This window comes from Pelobates fuscus, chromosome 5 (genome assembly GCF_036172605.1).
Source record: "Pelobates fuscus isolate aPelFus1 chromosome 5, aPelFus1.pri, whole genome shotgun sequence".
Taxonomy (NCBI): Eukaryota; Metazoa; Chordata; class Amphibia; order Anura; family Pelobatidae; genus Pelobates; species Pelobates fuscus.
This window is the reverse complement of record NC_086321.1, coordinates 352799868-352819028: the sequence shown is the minus strand read 5'-3', so window position 1 is coordinate 352819028 and position 19161 is coordinate 352799868. Positions and strand designations below refer to the sequence as shown.

Sequence of the window (19161 nt, the reverse complement as noted above, 5' to 3'; positions counted from 1 at the left end):
CAGAAGAGGTCCATAAAGGGACACTACAGTCACCAAAACAACTTTAGCTTAATTAAGCAGTTTTGATTTATAGGTTATGCTCCTGCAGTCTCACTGCTCAAATCTCTGCCATTTAGGAGTTAAATCACTTTTGTTTATGAACCCTAGTCACACCTCCCTGCATTTGACTTACACAGCTTTCCTAAAATCGTCTTGTAAAGAGTCATCTAATGTTTAGGCTTCCTTTACAATTTTTTTTTTATCTCCTGCTCTGTTAATAGCTTGCTAGACTCTACAGGACCCTCCTGTATGTAATTAAAGTTCAATTTACAGAGCAGGAGATAAAACCATTTTAATATAAATTTACATCTGATTGAAAATTAAACCATTTTTCATGCAGGCTGTGTCAGTCACAGATAGGGGAGGTGTGGCTAGGGCTGCATTGACAAAAGCAAAAGTGATTTAACTCCTAAAAGGCATAGAATTGAGCAGTGACAAAAACACAAAATAAGTTAAAGGGACACTATAGTCACCCAAACCACTTCAGCTCAATTAAGTGGTCTGGGTGCCAGGTCCCCTAGGTTTTAACCCTTCAGTTGTAAACATGGCAGTTTCAGAGAAACTGGTTTTGAACATGATCTATACGTACGATCTATACACAAAAACTGCTGCATTAACTCAAAGGCATGGATATCACTCAAAACCATGCCTTCACAGAACAATGTAACCTGATTACCGGCATCAGTGTCTCCTATGTTCGCTAAGCTTCCCTAATTATACTCTAATTCTATAATTTATGGCAGACAAGCCATCATAAAACAAAGAATATATATATCCCTTTGCTCCTTATATGTACCGGGTGCTGCAACACTCCTTTTCCTTTTATGTCTGTCTTGTATTGCATTGTTATAATATGACAAAATAAAAATTAAGAATATATATATTAAAAAAACAAACAAAAAAAAAAAAACACTGCTTCATTAAGCCAACGTTGTTTGGGGGAATATAGTGTCCCCCTTAAACCTTCCTGCCTAGTGTAAGTGAAGTTGACAGCTTTTGCCAACCTACCCCAAGTGAACACTATTTCTTGTGCTGTCTTTCCAGTTGCCACATCCCTGGCTAACTGGCAGCACTTCCATCACATTCTAAAAGTTTAGTTATGAAGCAGCCGCAAAAACACAGGCAAGCAGCCTCCATTCAGAATTGGCCACACTCAAGTGTGATGATGGGAGGGATATTAGGGCACAAGAAAGATATGAGCACATGGTGAAAGTCAAACTGAAAGCGAGGGAGCATCGCTCCACAACAAACACTGAAAACCTAGACACCACTGTCTTCAAACAGATACTTGTATTTGTGGAAAAATAGTTTGTACTTCAAAAAAGAATTAAAACACACACACTGCTATCACATACAAATTCTCATTTACACAAAATGTCACTTTACAGATACTTCTGCATTAAGAAACACAGATGCTATACCCAACTCAATTTAAAAACCCTTTCTATACGCAAACACAGTCTTTCACTCAAGTACTCTTGCAAAAAATCCCACTGTGAGAAAATCAAAAAAGAGAATTGCACATTGTAGTGTGGTGGAATCTCGGTAAAAATAAATTTAGTAGGCCGAGATTACCACGTGGCATGTGTACGTGCATATGCTGACGTATCGATCAGTTGGTTGCACGAGGCAAGATACGATCAGTAGTGTACGGAGCATGTGCAAGAATACAGGATGTAGTATTCCCCCTCCTCCATTGTGCTGGACAAGCCATGCGGTCAAACAGGAAGTTAATTCTTATTTGTGTTGATTGGTTAAGAGAATGTGCGGGTGGAGCTTAATATGGGAGGAGTTATGTGCCTATATAAGGAGCCTGCACTATTGTCCGGGGCTCAGAACTTGCTGCATTTTGGTGACGTTAGTCCCTCTGAGTCCCGATCGGTGATCCAATAAAGAATCTCTTCCTTCCTGAAGAAACCTGTGTCCATCTCTCTGTGCTTGGCTTCCGTCAGTTTCTCCGGTATCATTTGGTGCGTTGGCCGGGAAGCTCATCGTTCAACGGTAGCTGAGAGGCAGAGGCGTGAGACGGTCTATCTTTGCCCACGTTCTCTACGGCTGCACCCCTGAACTTCTGCGTGGACCTCCCTTCGTCTCGGCGCCACTGGTCTGTTGTCCAGGAGATCATCGGCCGCTACGTGAGAAGTGCTGGGGTGTCCCCGTCGATGAGTGTGAACTCAGGTTCAGGAACGAGGAGGTAAGACAGCTGCTGTTTTAGACGGCAGGACCCACTAGGGGTATACCGATTGTGCGGTAGGCCCAAAGGGGTTTTGAATCTGTGTATCTGCCCCCTCTGTCGGAGGGAAGGAGCGAAGGCGCACCGCTCGATCGAACGCTCTTTAGTCAGACCGTTTGATTTTGTTAGTCAGGCGGGGTCCTGGTGTAAATAGCCCTAGCCGGACACCGGTGTCTTGTCTAGACTAGCGTTCTAGGGTGTATATTACGTTCGCTAGGTCGGAGGGACCGGGAGACTAAGCGGCGCCTGTGTAAATTCGGTTCTCTAGCTCGCTATATGTGGTGATTGGGCAGTGTGGCTAACCAAAACGGGTGTATATAGTTTTAGGTAGTCCATTCAAGGTACTGGCCAATAGTTTAGTTGGGAATTGTAAATGTGTTAACGATTGTTTAGTAAAGTGTATATCTTGTTAGATAGCGCGAGCTCAGCCGTCTAGCGAGAGTGTTAATAGTGTGTTACTGTATTATAGTGCACGGTACCATAACCCTGTATATTTACTGACACTGTATATAAGTACTAATCATTGTCGTCCATTGCATGTTTAACACCATAACCACTAATAATTGTATTGTGACCTTAACTTGTGCTTTGACCTATGATAACCGTACTGTAACCGCTATTTGTAAAAGACGATGTTACTGGGGTGTGTTATAGACGGGTAATTCGTATATAGAGAATTATAGCGTGGGTGACTGTATAGTTACGCCAAAGGGCATAATATTGATTATATAGTGACTGGTGTAACAGCTGTGTGTGTACGGGAATTCCCTGAGTGTTTATTGTTATTGTGTACGTTTCACTTGGTAACCGCACCACGTGGTGCTGTTGCCAGAGGAAACGGGTGTGACTGTTGAATAGTACGCGTGTATAGTATTCGTTGTCGACGACGTTCCATTGTTAAGTATGGGTGCGTCGCAGTCAACGATTCCGGATCCCTTAGGTTGTATGGTGAAGAATTTTAAAAAGGGATTAAAAACTTGTGATTTTGGGGTTAAAATGTCTCCTGTACGTTTGGTCACTTTGTGTACTAGGGAGTGGCCTACTTTGGTTGCGGCATGGCCGCCACGTGGCAGTTTGGATCCAACTCTGGTACAGCGCTTACACGTGGCTGTATCGGGTAGGCCTGAACTTTACGGCCAGTTTCCTTATATTGATTGTTGGAGACAGGCCGTAAATGACTCGCCAAAATGGCTCCGGACATGCCACGAGGAGCAGTGTCGCCTCATGGTAGCTAGGACTTGTTCGTCCACTAGGACTGGTGTTAGGCCCATTTTGGACACGCCCCCTGAGTCCGAGATCCCTTTGCCGCCCCCTTACTTTCCGTTAAGAGGAAGTGACGCAAATGCAGGAAGTCCTGCAACCCTCCCCTCATTACCCCCATCCACTTCCGCTTCCTCCTCCAGTACAGGATCCACCCCCCCTCGTACTAAATCTCCCCTTCCGGAATCAGAACCAACCCCCATTAAAAACGAATATCCTGATTTGGCGCCACTTCAGACTTCCGGTCAAGCTTCATCTAGCTCGGCTCGAAGTGTTTTATTTACAACCTTTTCCCAAAACCAAGCTCCCATATCCTCATACCCTATTTCTCCCCGACTGGAACCTATGACTGACGCCCCTCCACGTAGCCCCATACAGACCCGACAGTTGACCGGTGCCCAACAATTAAAACACTATCAGATGCCTCTTCGTCTGAATCCTGGGTCAGCCTATATCGATGCCGCAGGCCAAATGGCACATGCTGACCCAGTCTTTGTATATGTCCCATTCACGACAACCGATCTTTTAAATTGGAAGACCCACAATTCCTCGTATACTGAGAAACCACAAGCTATGACTGATCTGTTCACCTCAATAGTACAGACACATAACCCGACATGGGCTGATTGCCAGCAGTTATTAATGACTTTATTCAACAATGAGGAAAGGACAAGAATAAATCAAGCAGCCATTAAGGCACTAGAGGATAAAGCCCGTACTTTGAACCAAGCCAATCCATCAGCATGGGCCGCAACACACTATCCCAACACCGATCCCGATTGGAATGTAAATGGTGCTGATATGGTTCAACTCAGAGCCTATAGAGACGCTATAATTGCTGGCATGAAAGCCGGAGGAAAGAAAGCTATTAACATGTCGAAGACAGTTGAGGTGATTCAGAAAAGCGATGAAGCGCCCAGTGTCTTTTATGACCGATTATTGGAGGCATACCGCTTGTATACCCCCTTTAATCCGGAAGACGCAGATAATTCCCGAATGGTGAACTCTGCCTTTGTCAGCCAAGCTTACGGAGATATTAAGCGCAAGCTACAAAAGTTAGAAGGGTTTGCAGGTATGTCAATCACCCAACTAATGGAGGTAGCGAATAAGGTTTATATGAATAGGGAAACAGAAAGTAAGAAAGAGGAGGAACGCAAGATGCGTAAAAAGGCTGATATGCTAGCGGTAGCGATCGCAGGCGTAGATAGACGGGGCCCAGATAGAGGCGATAGTAGATGGAGTAGGGAGCCTTTGAGTAGGAATCAGTGCGAGTATTGCAAGGAAGAAGGGCATTGGAGGAACGAATGTCCGCAAAGAGAGCAGTACGAGAGAGACCTACCCAGGGCAGGCTACGGAAACTTTAGAGGCAGAGCGAGAGGTAGAGGAGGCCCCGGAGGGAGTAATGGTAATAGAGGGAGTAATGGGAACAGAGGAAGTGTTAGGGAAGACAGGTATATTCCAGCAGCGCAAAGGTCCCGCGATAGAGAAGGCAGGGACTTCGTAGGATTGGCTGACACGGTCATGGAGGACTATTGATACCGACCGGGCTCCATCCCCCTTGGTCGAGCGGAGCCTATGGTCGATGTATCAATAGGGGGGAAAAGGAGTGCGTTCATGATCGACACTGGTGCCGAACATTCAGTGGTGACTAATCTAGTTGCTCCTCCATCTGGAAGGACTATTACTGTGATAGGAGCAACTGGAAGAAGTGCTGAAAAACCGGTTCTTAAAAGTCGACTCTGTACATTGGGAGGCCACGTAATAAAACATCAATTCCTTTATATGCCTGAATGTCCAGTCCAATTGCTGGGACGTGATATGCTATCTAAGTTACAAGCGCAGATTACGTTCCTACCAAATGGAACAACATCTTTAAAGTTTAATGGACCTTCAGGTATCATGACATTATCCGTACCAAAGGAAGAAGAGTGGCGACTTTATACAGTGTTGACTAGCCAAAACCCTAGGAGTGATGAGACATTATTTAACATACCAGGAGTTTGGGCAGAGAACAACCCACCAGGACTGGCCCGCAATATTCCACCTATAAAAATTGAACTAAAACTTGGGGTTTATCCAGTGAGCCTAAGACAATACCACATTCCGCAGAAGGCTAAGAAGAACATCCAATCCTATCTGGATAAGTTCATACGGTATGGTATCCTAAAATTCTGTACTTCCCCCTGGAACACCCCATTGCTGCCTGTTCAAAAGCCCGGTACAGATGAGTATCGACCTGTGCAGGACTTGAGAGCAGTCAATGATGCGGTTGTTAGTATACATCCAGTTGTACCCAATCCATATAACCTGCTTGCTTTAATTCCGGGCGGGGCTACCTACTTTACAGTCTTAGACCTCAAAGATGCCTTCTTTTGCCTCCGAATTGCCGCAGAAAGTCAATGTATTTTCGCTTTCCAATGGGAGAACGCTGTAACGGGCTCAAAACGCCAGATGACTTGGACAAGACTGCCCCAAGGGTTTAAAAATTCACCTACCCTATTTGGTTCAGCCCTAAGTCAAGATCTACTGGATTTCGAGTCCATCCCAGGAGAGTGTGTATTGTTACAATATGTAGATGACTTGTTGATAGCAGCAGTTACAAAAGAAATCTGTCAGCAAGCAACGCACGATCTACTACACATTCTCTGGAAGGCAGGATACAAGGTGTCTAGAAAGAAGGCTCAGTTGTGTTTGCCAACTGTCAAATATCTGGGATTCCATATCACTGAAGGTCAAAGAATTATGGGGCCAGAGAGAAAAGAGGCTGTCTGCCAAATACCAATACCCAAGAATAGAAGACAAGTGCGAGAATTCTTGGGGGCAGCAGGCTTCTGTAGGATATGGATTCCCAGCTATGCGATACTGGCAAAACCTCTGTACGCAGCTATCAAAGGTACAGAGCACGACCCCTTCTTATGGACCCAAGAACAGCAAACGGCATTTGAAGATGTGAAGAAGGCTTTGATGAGTGCCCCAGCATTAGGTCTACCTGATCACACACGACCATTCTACCTGTATGTACATGAGCAAAGAAGAATGGCTGTGGGAGTATTGACACAGTACTTGGGATCATGGCAAAGACCTGTTGCCTACATGTCTAAGCAATTGGATGCAGTGGCCAGCGGACTTCCACCTTGTCTAAGAGCCGTAGCTGCAGCCGCCCTGCTAGTAGCTGAAGCCGATAAACTCACTCTGGGTCAAGAACTTTATGTACGAGTCCCACATGCAGTACAGACGTTGTTGGATTACAAAGGAAATCATTGGTTTAGTAACAGCCGTATGACCAAGTATCAGGCAATGTTGTGTGAAAACCCAAGAGTGCATTTAGAGACTGTAAACACCTTAAATCCAGCTACCCTTTTGCCACAACCTACTGAAAGTCAACATGATTGTTTGGAAGTAATGGATGAAGTATTCTCAAGTAGACCAGATCTTCGTGATTTTCCCATCCAGAACCCCGATGTTCAATATTATACCGACGGCAGTAGTTATGTGAAAGAAGGGATCCGCTATGCAGGATATGCAGTGACAACAATAGACAAGGTGATAGAAGCTCGGCCACTGGCGAAAGGAACATCAGCACAAAAGGCAGAATTAATAGCACTAACACGAGCGTTACAATTGGCTGAAGGTTTAAGAGTGAATATCTATACGGACTCTAAGTATGCGTTTTTAACCACTCATGCCCATGGAGCTTTGTATAAAGAAAGAGGACTACTGAATTCAGAAGGCAAAGAAATCAAATACGCAGCTGAAATCCTACAACTATTGGAAGCAGTGTGGGAGCCGAAAGAAGTCGGTATCATACATTGTCGAGCGCATCTGAGAGGAGATGGTGATGTAACCAAGGGAAATCGGATGGCAGATAGTGCAGCTAAGCGTGCTGCTGAATCAGGAAGACAGGAATATGTGGGGCATATAGCTGCTCTTATACCAACCCCACTGTCCCAATGGACTCCAGTTTATACAGCTCAAGAAGAGGAGTGGTTAAAGACTGAACCGGGAAAGTATTTGGAGAACAAGTGGTATCAGCTAGAAGATGGAAGAATAGTCATACCAGCATCACTAGCGGTAGAAATTGTCCAAAATTATCATAACGGGACACATTCTGGGAGAGACAGTACTGAAGAATCTCTCAGAAAACATTTCTACATACCAAGATTGTCCAACTTGACTCAGGCCATTGTACGAAGATGTGTAACGTGTGCTAAAAATAATGCAAGACAAGGACCAGTAAAGCCACCAGGAGTCCAGTTTATGGGGGGACTCCCCATGTCCGATCTACAAATAGACTTTACAGTGATGCCTAAATCGGGTGGACATCGTTACCTGTTGGTAATTGTGTGCACCTATTCAGGCTGGGTAGAAGCATGTCCTACTCGTACAGAGAAAGCAGGAGAAGTTGTGAGATTCCTGCTACGAGAAATAATACCCCGATATGGACTACCCTGTTCTATAGGATCGGACAATGGTCCAGCTTTTGTTCATCAGTGCCTACAACAACTGACTCATATGCTTGGTATAAAGTGGAGGCTTCATACTGCATATAGACCCCAGAGTTCTGGTAAGGTAGAGAGAATGAATAGAACTATTAAGAACCAGTTGGCTAAAATGTGTCAGGAAACCCAACTTAAGTGGAACGTTCTCTTACCCATAGCTCTATTGCGAATCCGCAGTACCCCTACCAGAAGGATGGGCCTCTCTCCTTTTGAAATTATGTATGGGCGACCACCTCCCGTACTTGGTAACTTAAGGGGGGATTTGAGTCAGTTGGGAGAAGGAATTACTCGGCAGCAGGTTGTAGAGTTGGGTAAGACTATGGAGGAGGTACAGAAATGGGTACAAGATAGATTACCTGTGAATATTTATCCCCCTGTTCATAGTTATCATCCAGGAGATCAAGTATGGATTAAAGAGTGGAATAAAGTACCGTTAGGGCCCAAGTGGAGAGGTCCTTATGTTGTTCTTTTGTCTACCCCTACAGCGATAAAAGTAGCCGAAGTGACTCCGTGGATACATCACTCCAGGGTTAAACCAGCAGCAGTCGATTCTTGGCAAGTTACAGCAGATCCAGAGAATCCCTGCAAGATCCGGTTAAAACGCACTACTCAGTCGGAGTAACGAGGAATCGTGTGGATTACAAATTTTATTGTTACAGGGATTTGGTGCGTGAGTGAGAAGGCCATAATAAAGCCTGTCCGCTTACCAACACATAGTATATAAGCCAGGAAAGTCTCGAAGGGACACCTGTGAAGACGAGCAGAACTCCATTCCCTGCAGCCCTCACATCCTGGAAGCTGAGGTGCCTTCGCACGGACGAAGACTGAGGATGACGGCGAAAGATGTGCTTTTGATAGTGTTTATTTATATGTGTTTTTATATTCAGGAAGGTAGAGGTACCGACACTCCTAGCTGTGAGGTATGCATTAAGACTACGAGAACAGGTAACCATATTTCCCAAACCCTAATTTGGCATTCACAATACGAGTGTAAAGGAGATGTATCGAGATGTAGATACTTAAATATAGACTATAGTGTGTGCCATTTAGGAGTAGGAGAACCTAAGTGCTTCAGTCCGGAGTATCAACCTCGTACAATTTGGTTGACTCTCAGGAATGGAGATCCTCAGGGGACCCTAATTAATAAGACGGTGTTAGAATCCGTACATTCTTCGGGTGTTCTGCTATTTGATGCGTGTAAAGCGATATCGAGTGGTAGAAAGCCATGGAATGTGTGTGGGGATCTTAGATGGGAGAGGACGTATGGGTCTAATGATAAGTATATATGTCCCAGTAGTAAAAATAAATACGTGAGTCCTAGATGCCCAAATAAAGACTATAACTTTTGCCCATATTGGTCTTGTGTGGGGTGGGCGACTTGGGGACAGACAGTAGACAAAGACATGATAGTGACTAAGTTGCCGACTAGCCCATATTGTAAGTCTATGGAATGTAATCCCATCCATATATTTATAAATAACCCCGATAAGTTCTTAGACAAATATGGTAATTTATTTGGGTTTCAGATATACGGGACGGGTTTAGATCCTGGGACATTATTGTTTATAGGGATAGAGACTGATACGGTATCCTCCCAAACTCATCAAGTATACCATTCCTTTTATGAAGAGATGAGTATAGATAATAAGATCCCCCATAATGCTAAAAACCTGTTCATCGATTTAGCCGAAAGTATTGCCGGTAGTCTTAATGTTACCAACTGCTATGTGTGTGGAGGTACTAACATGGGAGACCAATGGCCTTGGGAAGCAAAGGAGGTAATGTCCGGTTCTGAGGCAGTTGACCAATTAATATCTACACAAGCCGATTATCATATGAGTGTTAGAGGTAAATCTGAGTGGAGATTAAAGACCTCCATCATAGGTTATGTTTGCATAGCAAGGAAAGGAATAATGTATAATACTTCTGTAGGAGAATTAACTTGTCTAGGGCAAAAAGCTTATGATGATGATACAAAGAATACAACTTGGTGGTCGGCTTCAAATGTCTCAGAACCATCTAACCCGTTTGCTAGATACGCCAATTTAAAGGATGTGTGGTTTGATTTATCCATCACATCTACCTGGAGAGCCCCAGCAAATTTGTACTGGATCTGTGGTAAGAAAGCCTATTCGGAGTTGCCACAGGACTGGGAAGGGGCATGTGTGTTGGGTATGCTCAAACCATCCTTCTTCTTGTTACCGATTGAAACAGGTGAGACTTTAGGTGTTAAAGTGTATGATGTGAATCATAGGAAGAAAAGGGGACCCATAGAGATAGGCACCTGGGAAGATAATGAATGGCCTCCCCAGCGTATTATAGATTATTATGGGCCAGCCACGTGGGCTGAGGATGGTACCTTTGGTTACAGAACCCCTATTTATATGCTCAACCGTATTATAAGATTACAGGCGGTGGTTGAGATTATCACCAACGAGACATCACAAGCGCTCAATCTTCTAGCGAAGCATAACACCAGGATGAGGACAGCAGTCTACCAAAATAGATTAGCCTTGGATTACCTTTTGGCAGTAGAGGGAGGTGTATGTGGGAAGTTTAACCTGAGCAATTGCTGTCTTCAAATAGATGACGAAGGGCAAGCAATAGCTGAGCTTACTAGCCATATGGTTAAACTAGCGCATGTGCCTACTCAGGTATGGAAAGGGTATAATCCAAGTAGTTGGTTTGGTAGCTGGTATGAGTGGTTTGGAGGGCTTAAGGCAGTGGTAGGTGGAGTCCTACTGATTTTAATGTTGTGTCTAGTCCTGCCGTGTCTTATACCCTTAGTAGTTAGGTCTGTGCAAAGCCTGATAGGAAATATAGCAGAGAGGAAGGCTGCTGCACAGATAATGGCGATTTATAAGTATAAGGCTCTAGATCAGGGAGAACCAATGCAGGAAGATGAGTGTTAAAAGATTCACATCATAAGATAAGTCTGGTCTGGTTCAAGGTAACTTGCGGTGTATGCAAACCAAGGTTAAGTGATGCCTCAAGTAATTGTGAAATATCAAGAGGCATCAAAGGGGGGAATGTGGTGGAATCTCGGTAAAAATAAATTTAGTAGGCCGAGATTACCACGTGGCATGTGTACGTGCATATGCTGACGTATCGATCAGTTGGTTGCACGAGGCAAGATACGATCAGTAGTGTACGGAGCATGTGCAAGAATACAGGATGTAGTATTCCCCCTCCTCCATTGTGCTGGACAAGCCATGCGGTCAAACAGGAAGTTAATTCTTATTTGTGTTGATTGGTTAAGAGAATGTGCGGGTGGAGCTTAATATGGGAGGAGTTATGTGCCTATATAAGGAGCCTGCACTATTGTCCGGGGCTCAGAACTTGCTGCATTTTGGTGACGTTAGTCCCTCTGAGTCCCGATCGGTGATCCAATAAAGAATCTCTTCCTTCCTGAAGAAACCTGTGTCCATCTCTCTGTGCTTGGCTTCCGTCAGTTTCTCCGGTATCAGTAGGACAAAATACCAGAAATTAGCAGCTATTTTTGAAGCAGAGTGAGAAGCTAGTTCTCAGAAAGGCATATTTTAGAACTTCACCATTTTTGCAAGATTTCACAATTGTATATACAGTGCGTATACAAACCACAAATGTTTCACATGTTACTAGACGACTTCATAACCAAATGCACATAGGGTTTATTTACTAAACCAGCAATTCTGAGGCCAGGGAAACTGCAAATTTTAGGCTAAAGAAGCCACTTGGAAAAAAATGCCCTGATTCGGTTATTTTGTTCATGTGTTAAACAACTGGAATAAGCAAAGCCCTACCCAAAACAAAAATACTATTTTGTCTAACCTGGCCCCTTCCCGAAGGTTTCCAGCTTGCGTAACTTGGAGATTTCATCCTCTGTGATGATGGTCATATCTCTCCAAAAATCCACATTCTTCCCCTGCTCCAATTCCATGTAGATCTAAAGAGCAATAAGGCAATAAAGAAAGCACAATAAAATTAAAGATGCAAAGGCCATATTGCTTTCTAATAATGTAGTTAAACATTACTCTTCCCAGTCCAAAAAATAAGAACAACAAAAATTTAAAAAAAGGATATCTAAATACAAGATTTTTGTTTTATAAAATGAAAATAAGCAAAACTGAGCAAACCTGGTAAATTCCGACTTAGAATGCATGACGTTGGCATCACACACATGGCAAAGTTTATTTTAACAGTTTCATTATCGATATATTAAAATAGTTGTTATTCCTACTGCGAGTACTGTGGCACACACCTGAATATCTTCCAGCAAGTCTTCCAGGTCAGACACAGTGAGTCCAGTCAAGAAAGTGTAAGGTTCATGCATTTCCACAGCCAAGTCGTCGTCTTCTGCGCTGATGTATTTTGCCAGAAGGTCAATGGGTTTTGCGCGGCCATCTCGGATGCGGATCTTGGAACTAAGATACGAAAACACGATGATGTTGAAAATCCTGAACTGTGACTTTGCCTATGGAGTTTGATCCTCACGCTCCTTTTTACTCCTTGATTTTGTGAAGAGAGTCACACTTGATGGTTGTGATGGGTTAGATTATATATCCCTTTCAAAAAGAGTGGCATGTGTCTGGGTATACAGTATATAAATGAAGTACATGCTACACAATCATGTTTGCTTCTAGGGATGCTATGTCCTTCATATCTTTTTAAAGGAACACTATAGTCACCTAAATTACTTTAGCTAAATAAAGCAGTTTTAGTGTATAGATCATTCCCCTGCAATTTCACTGCTCAATTCACTGTCATTTAGGAGTTAAATCACTTTGTTTCTGTTTATGCAGCCCTAGCCACACCTCCCCTGGCTATAATGGACAGAGCCTGCATGAAAAAAAAAACTGGTTTCACTTTCAAACAGATGTAATTTACCTTAAATAATTGTATCTCGATCTCTAAATTGAACTTTAATCACATACAGGAGGCTCTTGCAGGGTCTAGCAAGCTATTAACATAGCAGGGGATAAGAAAATCTTAATTAAACAGAACTTGCAATAAAGAAAGCCTAAATACAGGGCTCTTTACAGGAAGTGTTTATGGAAGGCTGTGCAAGTCACATGCAGGGAGGTGTGACTAGGGTTAATAAACAAAGGGATTTAACTCCTAAATGGCAGAGGATTGAGCAGTGAGGCTGCAGGGGCATGTTCTATACACCAGAACTGCTTCATTAAGCTAAAGTTGTTCAGGTGACTATAGTGTCCCTTAAACATTTGACAAAAACACAAAATTAGTTAAACTTTTTTTTTTTTTTAATCAATGGCTCCCTCTGCGGACGCATTGTTTTGTTTTTGTACAGTACTTGCACTGAATAGTTAGTTCAAAAGCAAAATAATTACTCAAGTCATTGCTAAGAGATGCTAATATTCGACAAAGGTTGAGAAATGTTTAATAAGTTACAAGATGAAGAGATGATTAAAAAGAAAAAAAGGTCATGATCAAAATTGAAATAATCAGATTAAATTACCACTATCGTAAACCAGACCACTTTATCTTAATGTAGTGGTCGAAATGCAGTGGCCCTGCCCTTTTAACCTTACAATAAAAAAAAATATTAAAAAAAAAAAACAGTAATGTTTACATTGCAGGGTTAACTGCACCTCTAGTGGCTGCCATTATGCACTTCTGCTGCACTGACCGAGTGAATACAATGCTTTCCTATGGGGAAGTTTGGCTGTGCGTGTCCTCAAACTCCGGCCCCCCAGATGTTGCTGAACTACAACTCCCATGATTCTTTGAATTACATAGATAGCCAGAGAATCATGGGAGTTGTAGTTCAGCAACATCTGGGGGGGCGGAGTTTGAGGACCTCTGCCCTAAAATAATGAAACAGACTATAGCAGGGCTTCCCAAACTTTTATGAGCAGAGACCAACTTTTCAAAACGGTAATTTTTCGAGACCCACCATGGCAATCAGCTTTAGAGGCATACAATTGGCACACCATAGCAATCCGCTTTAGATGCACATAACTGGCACACCATGACAATTACTTTTAGAGGCATAAAACTGGCACACCATTACAATTACTTTTAGAGGCATTAAACTGGCAAACCGCTTTAGAGGCATACAATTGGCACACCGTGGCAATCGGCTTTACAGGCATACAATTGGAACATTATGTCAGCTTTAGATGCATAAAATTGGCACACTATAGCAATCCGCTTTAGATGCATACAATTGGCATACCATGGCAATCAGCTTTAGATGCATAAAATTGGTACAACATGGCAATCAGTTGTAGATGTATAAACTTGGCACATCATGGCAACTTTAGATGCATACAATTGGCACACCATGGCAACCAGCTTTAGAGGCATAAATTCAGAACATCGTGGCCATCAGTTTTAGAGGCATAAAATTGGAACATCATGGCAGCTTTAAATACCGTATATACTCGAGTATAAGCCGAGTTTTTCAGCACATTTTTTGTGCTGAAAACCCCCAACTCGGCTTATACTAGAGTCAGTGTCTGTATTTACTGGGGACTGTGGGGGCTGCAGAGCTCTTACTTACCTCTCCTGCAGCTCCTGTCAGCTCCCTTCTCCTTCGCGCCGGTCCGTTCAGCACCTCGGTCAGCTCCCAGTGTAAGTCTCGCGAGAGCCGCGGGGTCATAGTGCGGCTCTCGCGAGACTTACAGTGTTAGCTGACAGAAGAGCTGCACGGACCGGCGCGGAGGAGGAGGGAGCTAACAGGAGCTGCAGGAGAGGTAAGTAAACTCTCAGCCAGCCGCTTCCCCCCCCCCACCCCACTGAACTGCCAATGCCACTGGACCACCAGGGAAGGAGAGCCCCCCTCCCTGCCATGTATCAAGCAGGGAGGGGACGACGAAAAAATTTATAAAAATATAAATAATAATAATAATAATAATAATGAAAAAAAAATAAAAAAAAATGATTTAAGCAAAAATAAATTAAAATAATAATAAAAAAAAAAAAAAAATGCCCACCCCCCCACCAAGGCTCTGCAACACACACACACACACACACTGCACTCATTATATACACACACTGTAAATAAATATTCAATTAATATAATTTTTTTAGGATCTAATTTTATTTAGAAATTTACCAGTAGCTGCTGCATTTCCCACCCAAGTCAATAAGTTTTCCCAGTTTTTTGGGGTAAAATTAGGGGCCTCGGCTTATATTCGGGTCGGCTTATACTCGAGTATATACGGTACATAAACTTGGCACAGCATGGCAATAAGCTTTAGATGCATAAACTTGGCACATCATGGCAATCAGCTTTGGAGGCATACAATTGGCATACCATGGCAAACAGTTCTAAAAGCATAAAATTAGCACACCATGGCAATCAGTTTTAGATGCAAACAATTGGAACATTATGTCAGCTTTAGATGCATAAAATTGGCATATCATGGTAATCACTTTTAGATGCATAAACTTGGCACACCATGGCAATCCGCTTTATATGCATACAACTGGCACACCATGGCAAACCGCTTTAGAGGCATACAATTGGCACACTATCCGCTTTAGATGCATACAATTGGCACATCGTGGCAATCAGCTTTACAGGCATACAATTCGCACACCATAGCAATCAGCTTTACAGGCATACAATTGGAACATTATGTCAGCTTTGGATGCATAAAATTGGCACACTATAGCAATCCACTTTAGATGCATACAACTGGCATACCATGGCAATCAGCCATGATATGCCAAGTTTATGCATCTAACGCTTATTGCCATGCTGTGCCAAGTTTATGTATTTAGATGCATACAATTGGCATAACATGGCAGTTTTAGAGGCATAATTCTGGGATATCATGGCAGTTTTAGAGGCAGAAACTTTGCACATCATGACAATCAGTTTTAGAGACATACAACTGCATACTCACAGACTCAGAATCAGAAGTGCTGTGTCCTGCTCTTTCATCCAGGCACCTCACATTGATTATCCCAGTGGTGGAATTAATGTAGAGAGTGCCCTGGTGCAAATATGTTTTCTGGGCCCCCCTCTAGTGCAAGTGTGGCCAAAAGGTAGATCTCCATCTGTCGGAGAACTTCAACAACGCTATACCAGATGGGGATCTACCATTTTCTTATCATTGCAGGGTTATATTTGTGAGCAGTGTTTGAGCGTTTGAATGTAAGCATGTTTTTGTGTTAAGTATATGTGTGCATGTATGGGTGTATTTGTATGTACTGTTGCCATTGGAATGTAGTGGTGTACTTGTTTGTAATGTTTGCGTCTGAATGCATGGGTGTTTGTATGTAGTGTCGGACTTGAAATGCAGGTGTGCTTTTTGAGTGTTGGTGTTTGAATTAAGGGGTGTTTGAAGATAATTTTAGTGTTTTAATACCGGGGTGTGTTTGTACGTAACGTTTGCGTTTGCAGTACGTGTGTAGTGGATGCAGTGTGTGTGTGTGTGTATATATAAAATATACATATACACAATGTGTGTTTGAATGTAAGCATGTTTTTTTTGTATGGAGTATGTGTGAAGTGTATACACATATACACACACATACAGAGACACACACAGACACACAAATACACACAATGACACCTAGTTTCCCACACATAGATAAACAGACGCTCATGTACACAGATACACACAATACACACAGACACACATACACACACTGACACAAAAGGACACAGATACACATTCACGCAGAGACAGGAGGTGAGTGTGACAGTGTGTGGGAGAGGTGAGGGTGACAGTGTGGGAGGGAGTGTGTGTGCTGGTAACAGTGTGGGGGGCAGTGTGAGGGCAAAGTGAGAAAGGGTTACATGGGGAGGGAAAGGAGTGAATGGGTTGCAGGGGGTGAAGGGGTTACATGGTGAGGGCAGGGGGTGAAGGGGTTACATGGTGAGGGCAGGGGGATGTCTGGGGGCTGTGTCCTACCTTCACTGAATTCCCTGGTGGTCCAGTGTCCCTGGTGGTCCGGTGGGTCTCCGGTCTGCAGCTCCGCCGGCTGCAGAGCTGCAGACAGTGTAATAAAAAAGTCTCGCGAGCTCCCAGACTGTTGCCATGGTAACACTCTGGGAGCTCGCAAGACTTCTATCACACAGTCTGAAGCTCTGCACCCGGTGGAGCTGCAGACCGGAGGTGCTGGGCAGACTGACACCAGGAGGGAGCCCGGCGGCATACAGGGCAAGCCGCCGGGCCCCCTCCTGGTGTAAGTCTGCTTCCCTCCTGGTGTCAGTCGGCGGCCCTGGATGTGTGGATCAGCGCTACCCAATGGGAATCGCCCACCGACCCACCAGTGGGTCGCGACCCACACTTCGGGAATCGCTGGACTATAGCAATTACACACACGCAACATCCATGTCCATACCGCAGTTTTGCTTGTTGTAGATGAAATGTATCTTCCTGTTCTTCCCAAGTCTTAAAATGTTCAGCCTCCTTTTCTCTCTGCAACATCTCCAATTCCTGCTCTCGCATGCCCTTCTCTCGCTCACGCTCCAGACGAAGTTGTTTGACCTTAAAATTAAACAAAAGACAAATGTAATCATACTTCAGGTCTAGCAAACGAAGAACATTAGACACCACCAAAAAAATAACTAATGGAGTGTAGTACACTTAATAGAGTGCATCCAATGCACTGTCTGCATTCTGGATAACATCTTCATACCTTCTGCAGCTCTAAGCGATTGTCTTCTTGGATCGATTTATTCCTATCCTTAAGATCCTTTTCCGTAAGGTGTCCAATTCCCTTTTTCTCTAGCGCCTGCAGAAAAGATAAGAATACATTTTCTCGGTGAATAATCAGTCACTGACGAACACACAAAAAGTGCCATTACAGGTGTCAGACGGACAACCGGTAAATTGTTAAACCCTCAGCAAACAGCTTGACTATTCACCCTCCGAGAGCGCCATGGCCCACCCGGTACCATAACCATTACAACGGGCTATAGTGGCTATGGAGCATGAAGTTTTCCTTTATGTTGTCTATTTTTCAATTTGCTTAAAAGCAGCACGACACAAATATGTCCTCTGTGAACTGCAGTGGTCCACATTTTATAGATAACCCAAACAGAACTCAAATGAGGACCAAGACAAGGCCAGTTTTATGATATATATACACACACACACACACACAAAGATGAAAGTGGGAAGATGTCCTTTACACATTGAGATTTAAAGGGAAACTAGAGTGCAGGGGTGCAAAAAAGATAGATCCCCAGATGTTTTAAAACTACAGCTTCCATGATTCTTTGCCATTCTTAAGGCATGCAAAGGCATTCAAAGCTGTAGTTCTACATCTGGCGGATCTACTTTTTGGGCAACCCTACTATAGTGCTAAGAAAACATTGTTTTCCTAGCACTATAGCTCCCAACAGTGTAGGTAGGGAAGCAGATACTCTTGATAAATCAAAAGTGATATCATAGCTAACCTTGTTCCAGATGAAGGTGCCCAAAAGATTATTATCTCCAAATGGGTTGTCTGTATTTGTGTATCCCATGTACTCTTCCCCCCAGCCCATCTTCTCTCTTTTCTTCCTCTCCTTTGCTTCTTTCTTTGCCAAACGTCTGGCTCGCTTTTCCTCTGGGGTTTCCATAGCCTTCATCATCTCTTCTTTATTTTTCTTATCCTCTTTTTGCTTTATACGCTCCTGGAGGCTAACACATGACTCCTGTGACCTTGCTGGCGATGGAGATGTGACCGATGACACAGAGCACCTTGACCTGGACCTTTTTACTCTCTTCTTTCTTTGCGTTTTCTTGGTGGCTTCATCCTCGGAAGGAGATGAAGAACGGTGCTCCTTTTTCCTTCTCTGTTCTCGGTCTCTGCTACGTGCCTTTCGTTTCTGACTTTCTTCAGAATCTGACCTAAAATAACAAGTTTAAACAAAGTTAGAAATGCATGGATTCATTTTCTTTATATTACAATCCGATAGAGCATCTGGATGTGGCACGGTTGGCATATCTGAATTCCTCTTAGCAGTTCTTCTTGCAACAAATATGTAATTAAATACATGCTTTTAGACAAAAGTAGCTGTGTAACAAAAATTAAAAAGGTTACTTTTGTATTCGCTACTTCATATGATAATCCAATTGTTTAATTCATAATTTTTATAGTATAGTAAAAGGCTGTGAAGTCAGTTGGCACTATATAAATGCTAATAATAACAACAACAACACCTGAACAATTAAGAACTAG

At 43.2% G+C, this 19161-nt stretch overlaps 1 protein-coding gene across 3 annotated transcripts in view; it reads right to left on the bottom strand.

The window, feature by feature from the left end:
* Nucleotides 1–19161, bottom strand: part of CACTIN (cactin, spliceosome C complex subunit) — a 38079-nt gene that overhangs the window by 16399 nt on the left and 2519 nt on the right. For all 3 annotated transcript variants that reach the window (XM_063455957.1, XM_063455955.1, XM_063455956.1), the window contains 5 exons: nt 18395–18830; nt 17632–17727; nt 17335–17480; nt 12272–12434; nt 11842–11956 (listed from right to left, as the gene is read on the bottom strand). In XM_063455957.1, the coding sequence (XP_063312027.1) occupies nt 11842–11956; nt 12272–12434; nt 17335–17480; nt 17632–17727; nt 18395–18830 (956 nt within the window). The remainder of the gene's footprint in view (nt 1–11841; nt 11957–12271; nt 12435–17334; nt 17481–17631; nt 17728–18394; nt 18831–19161) is intronic.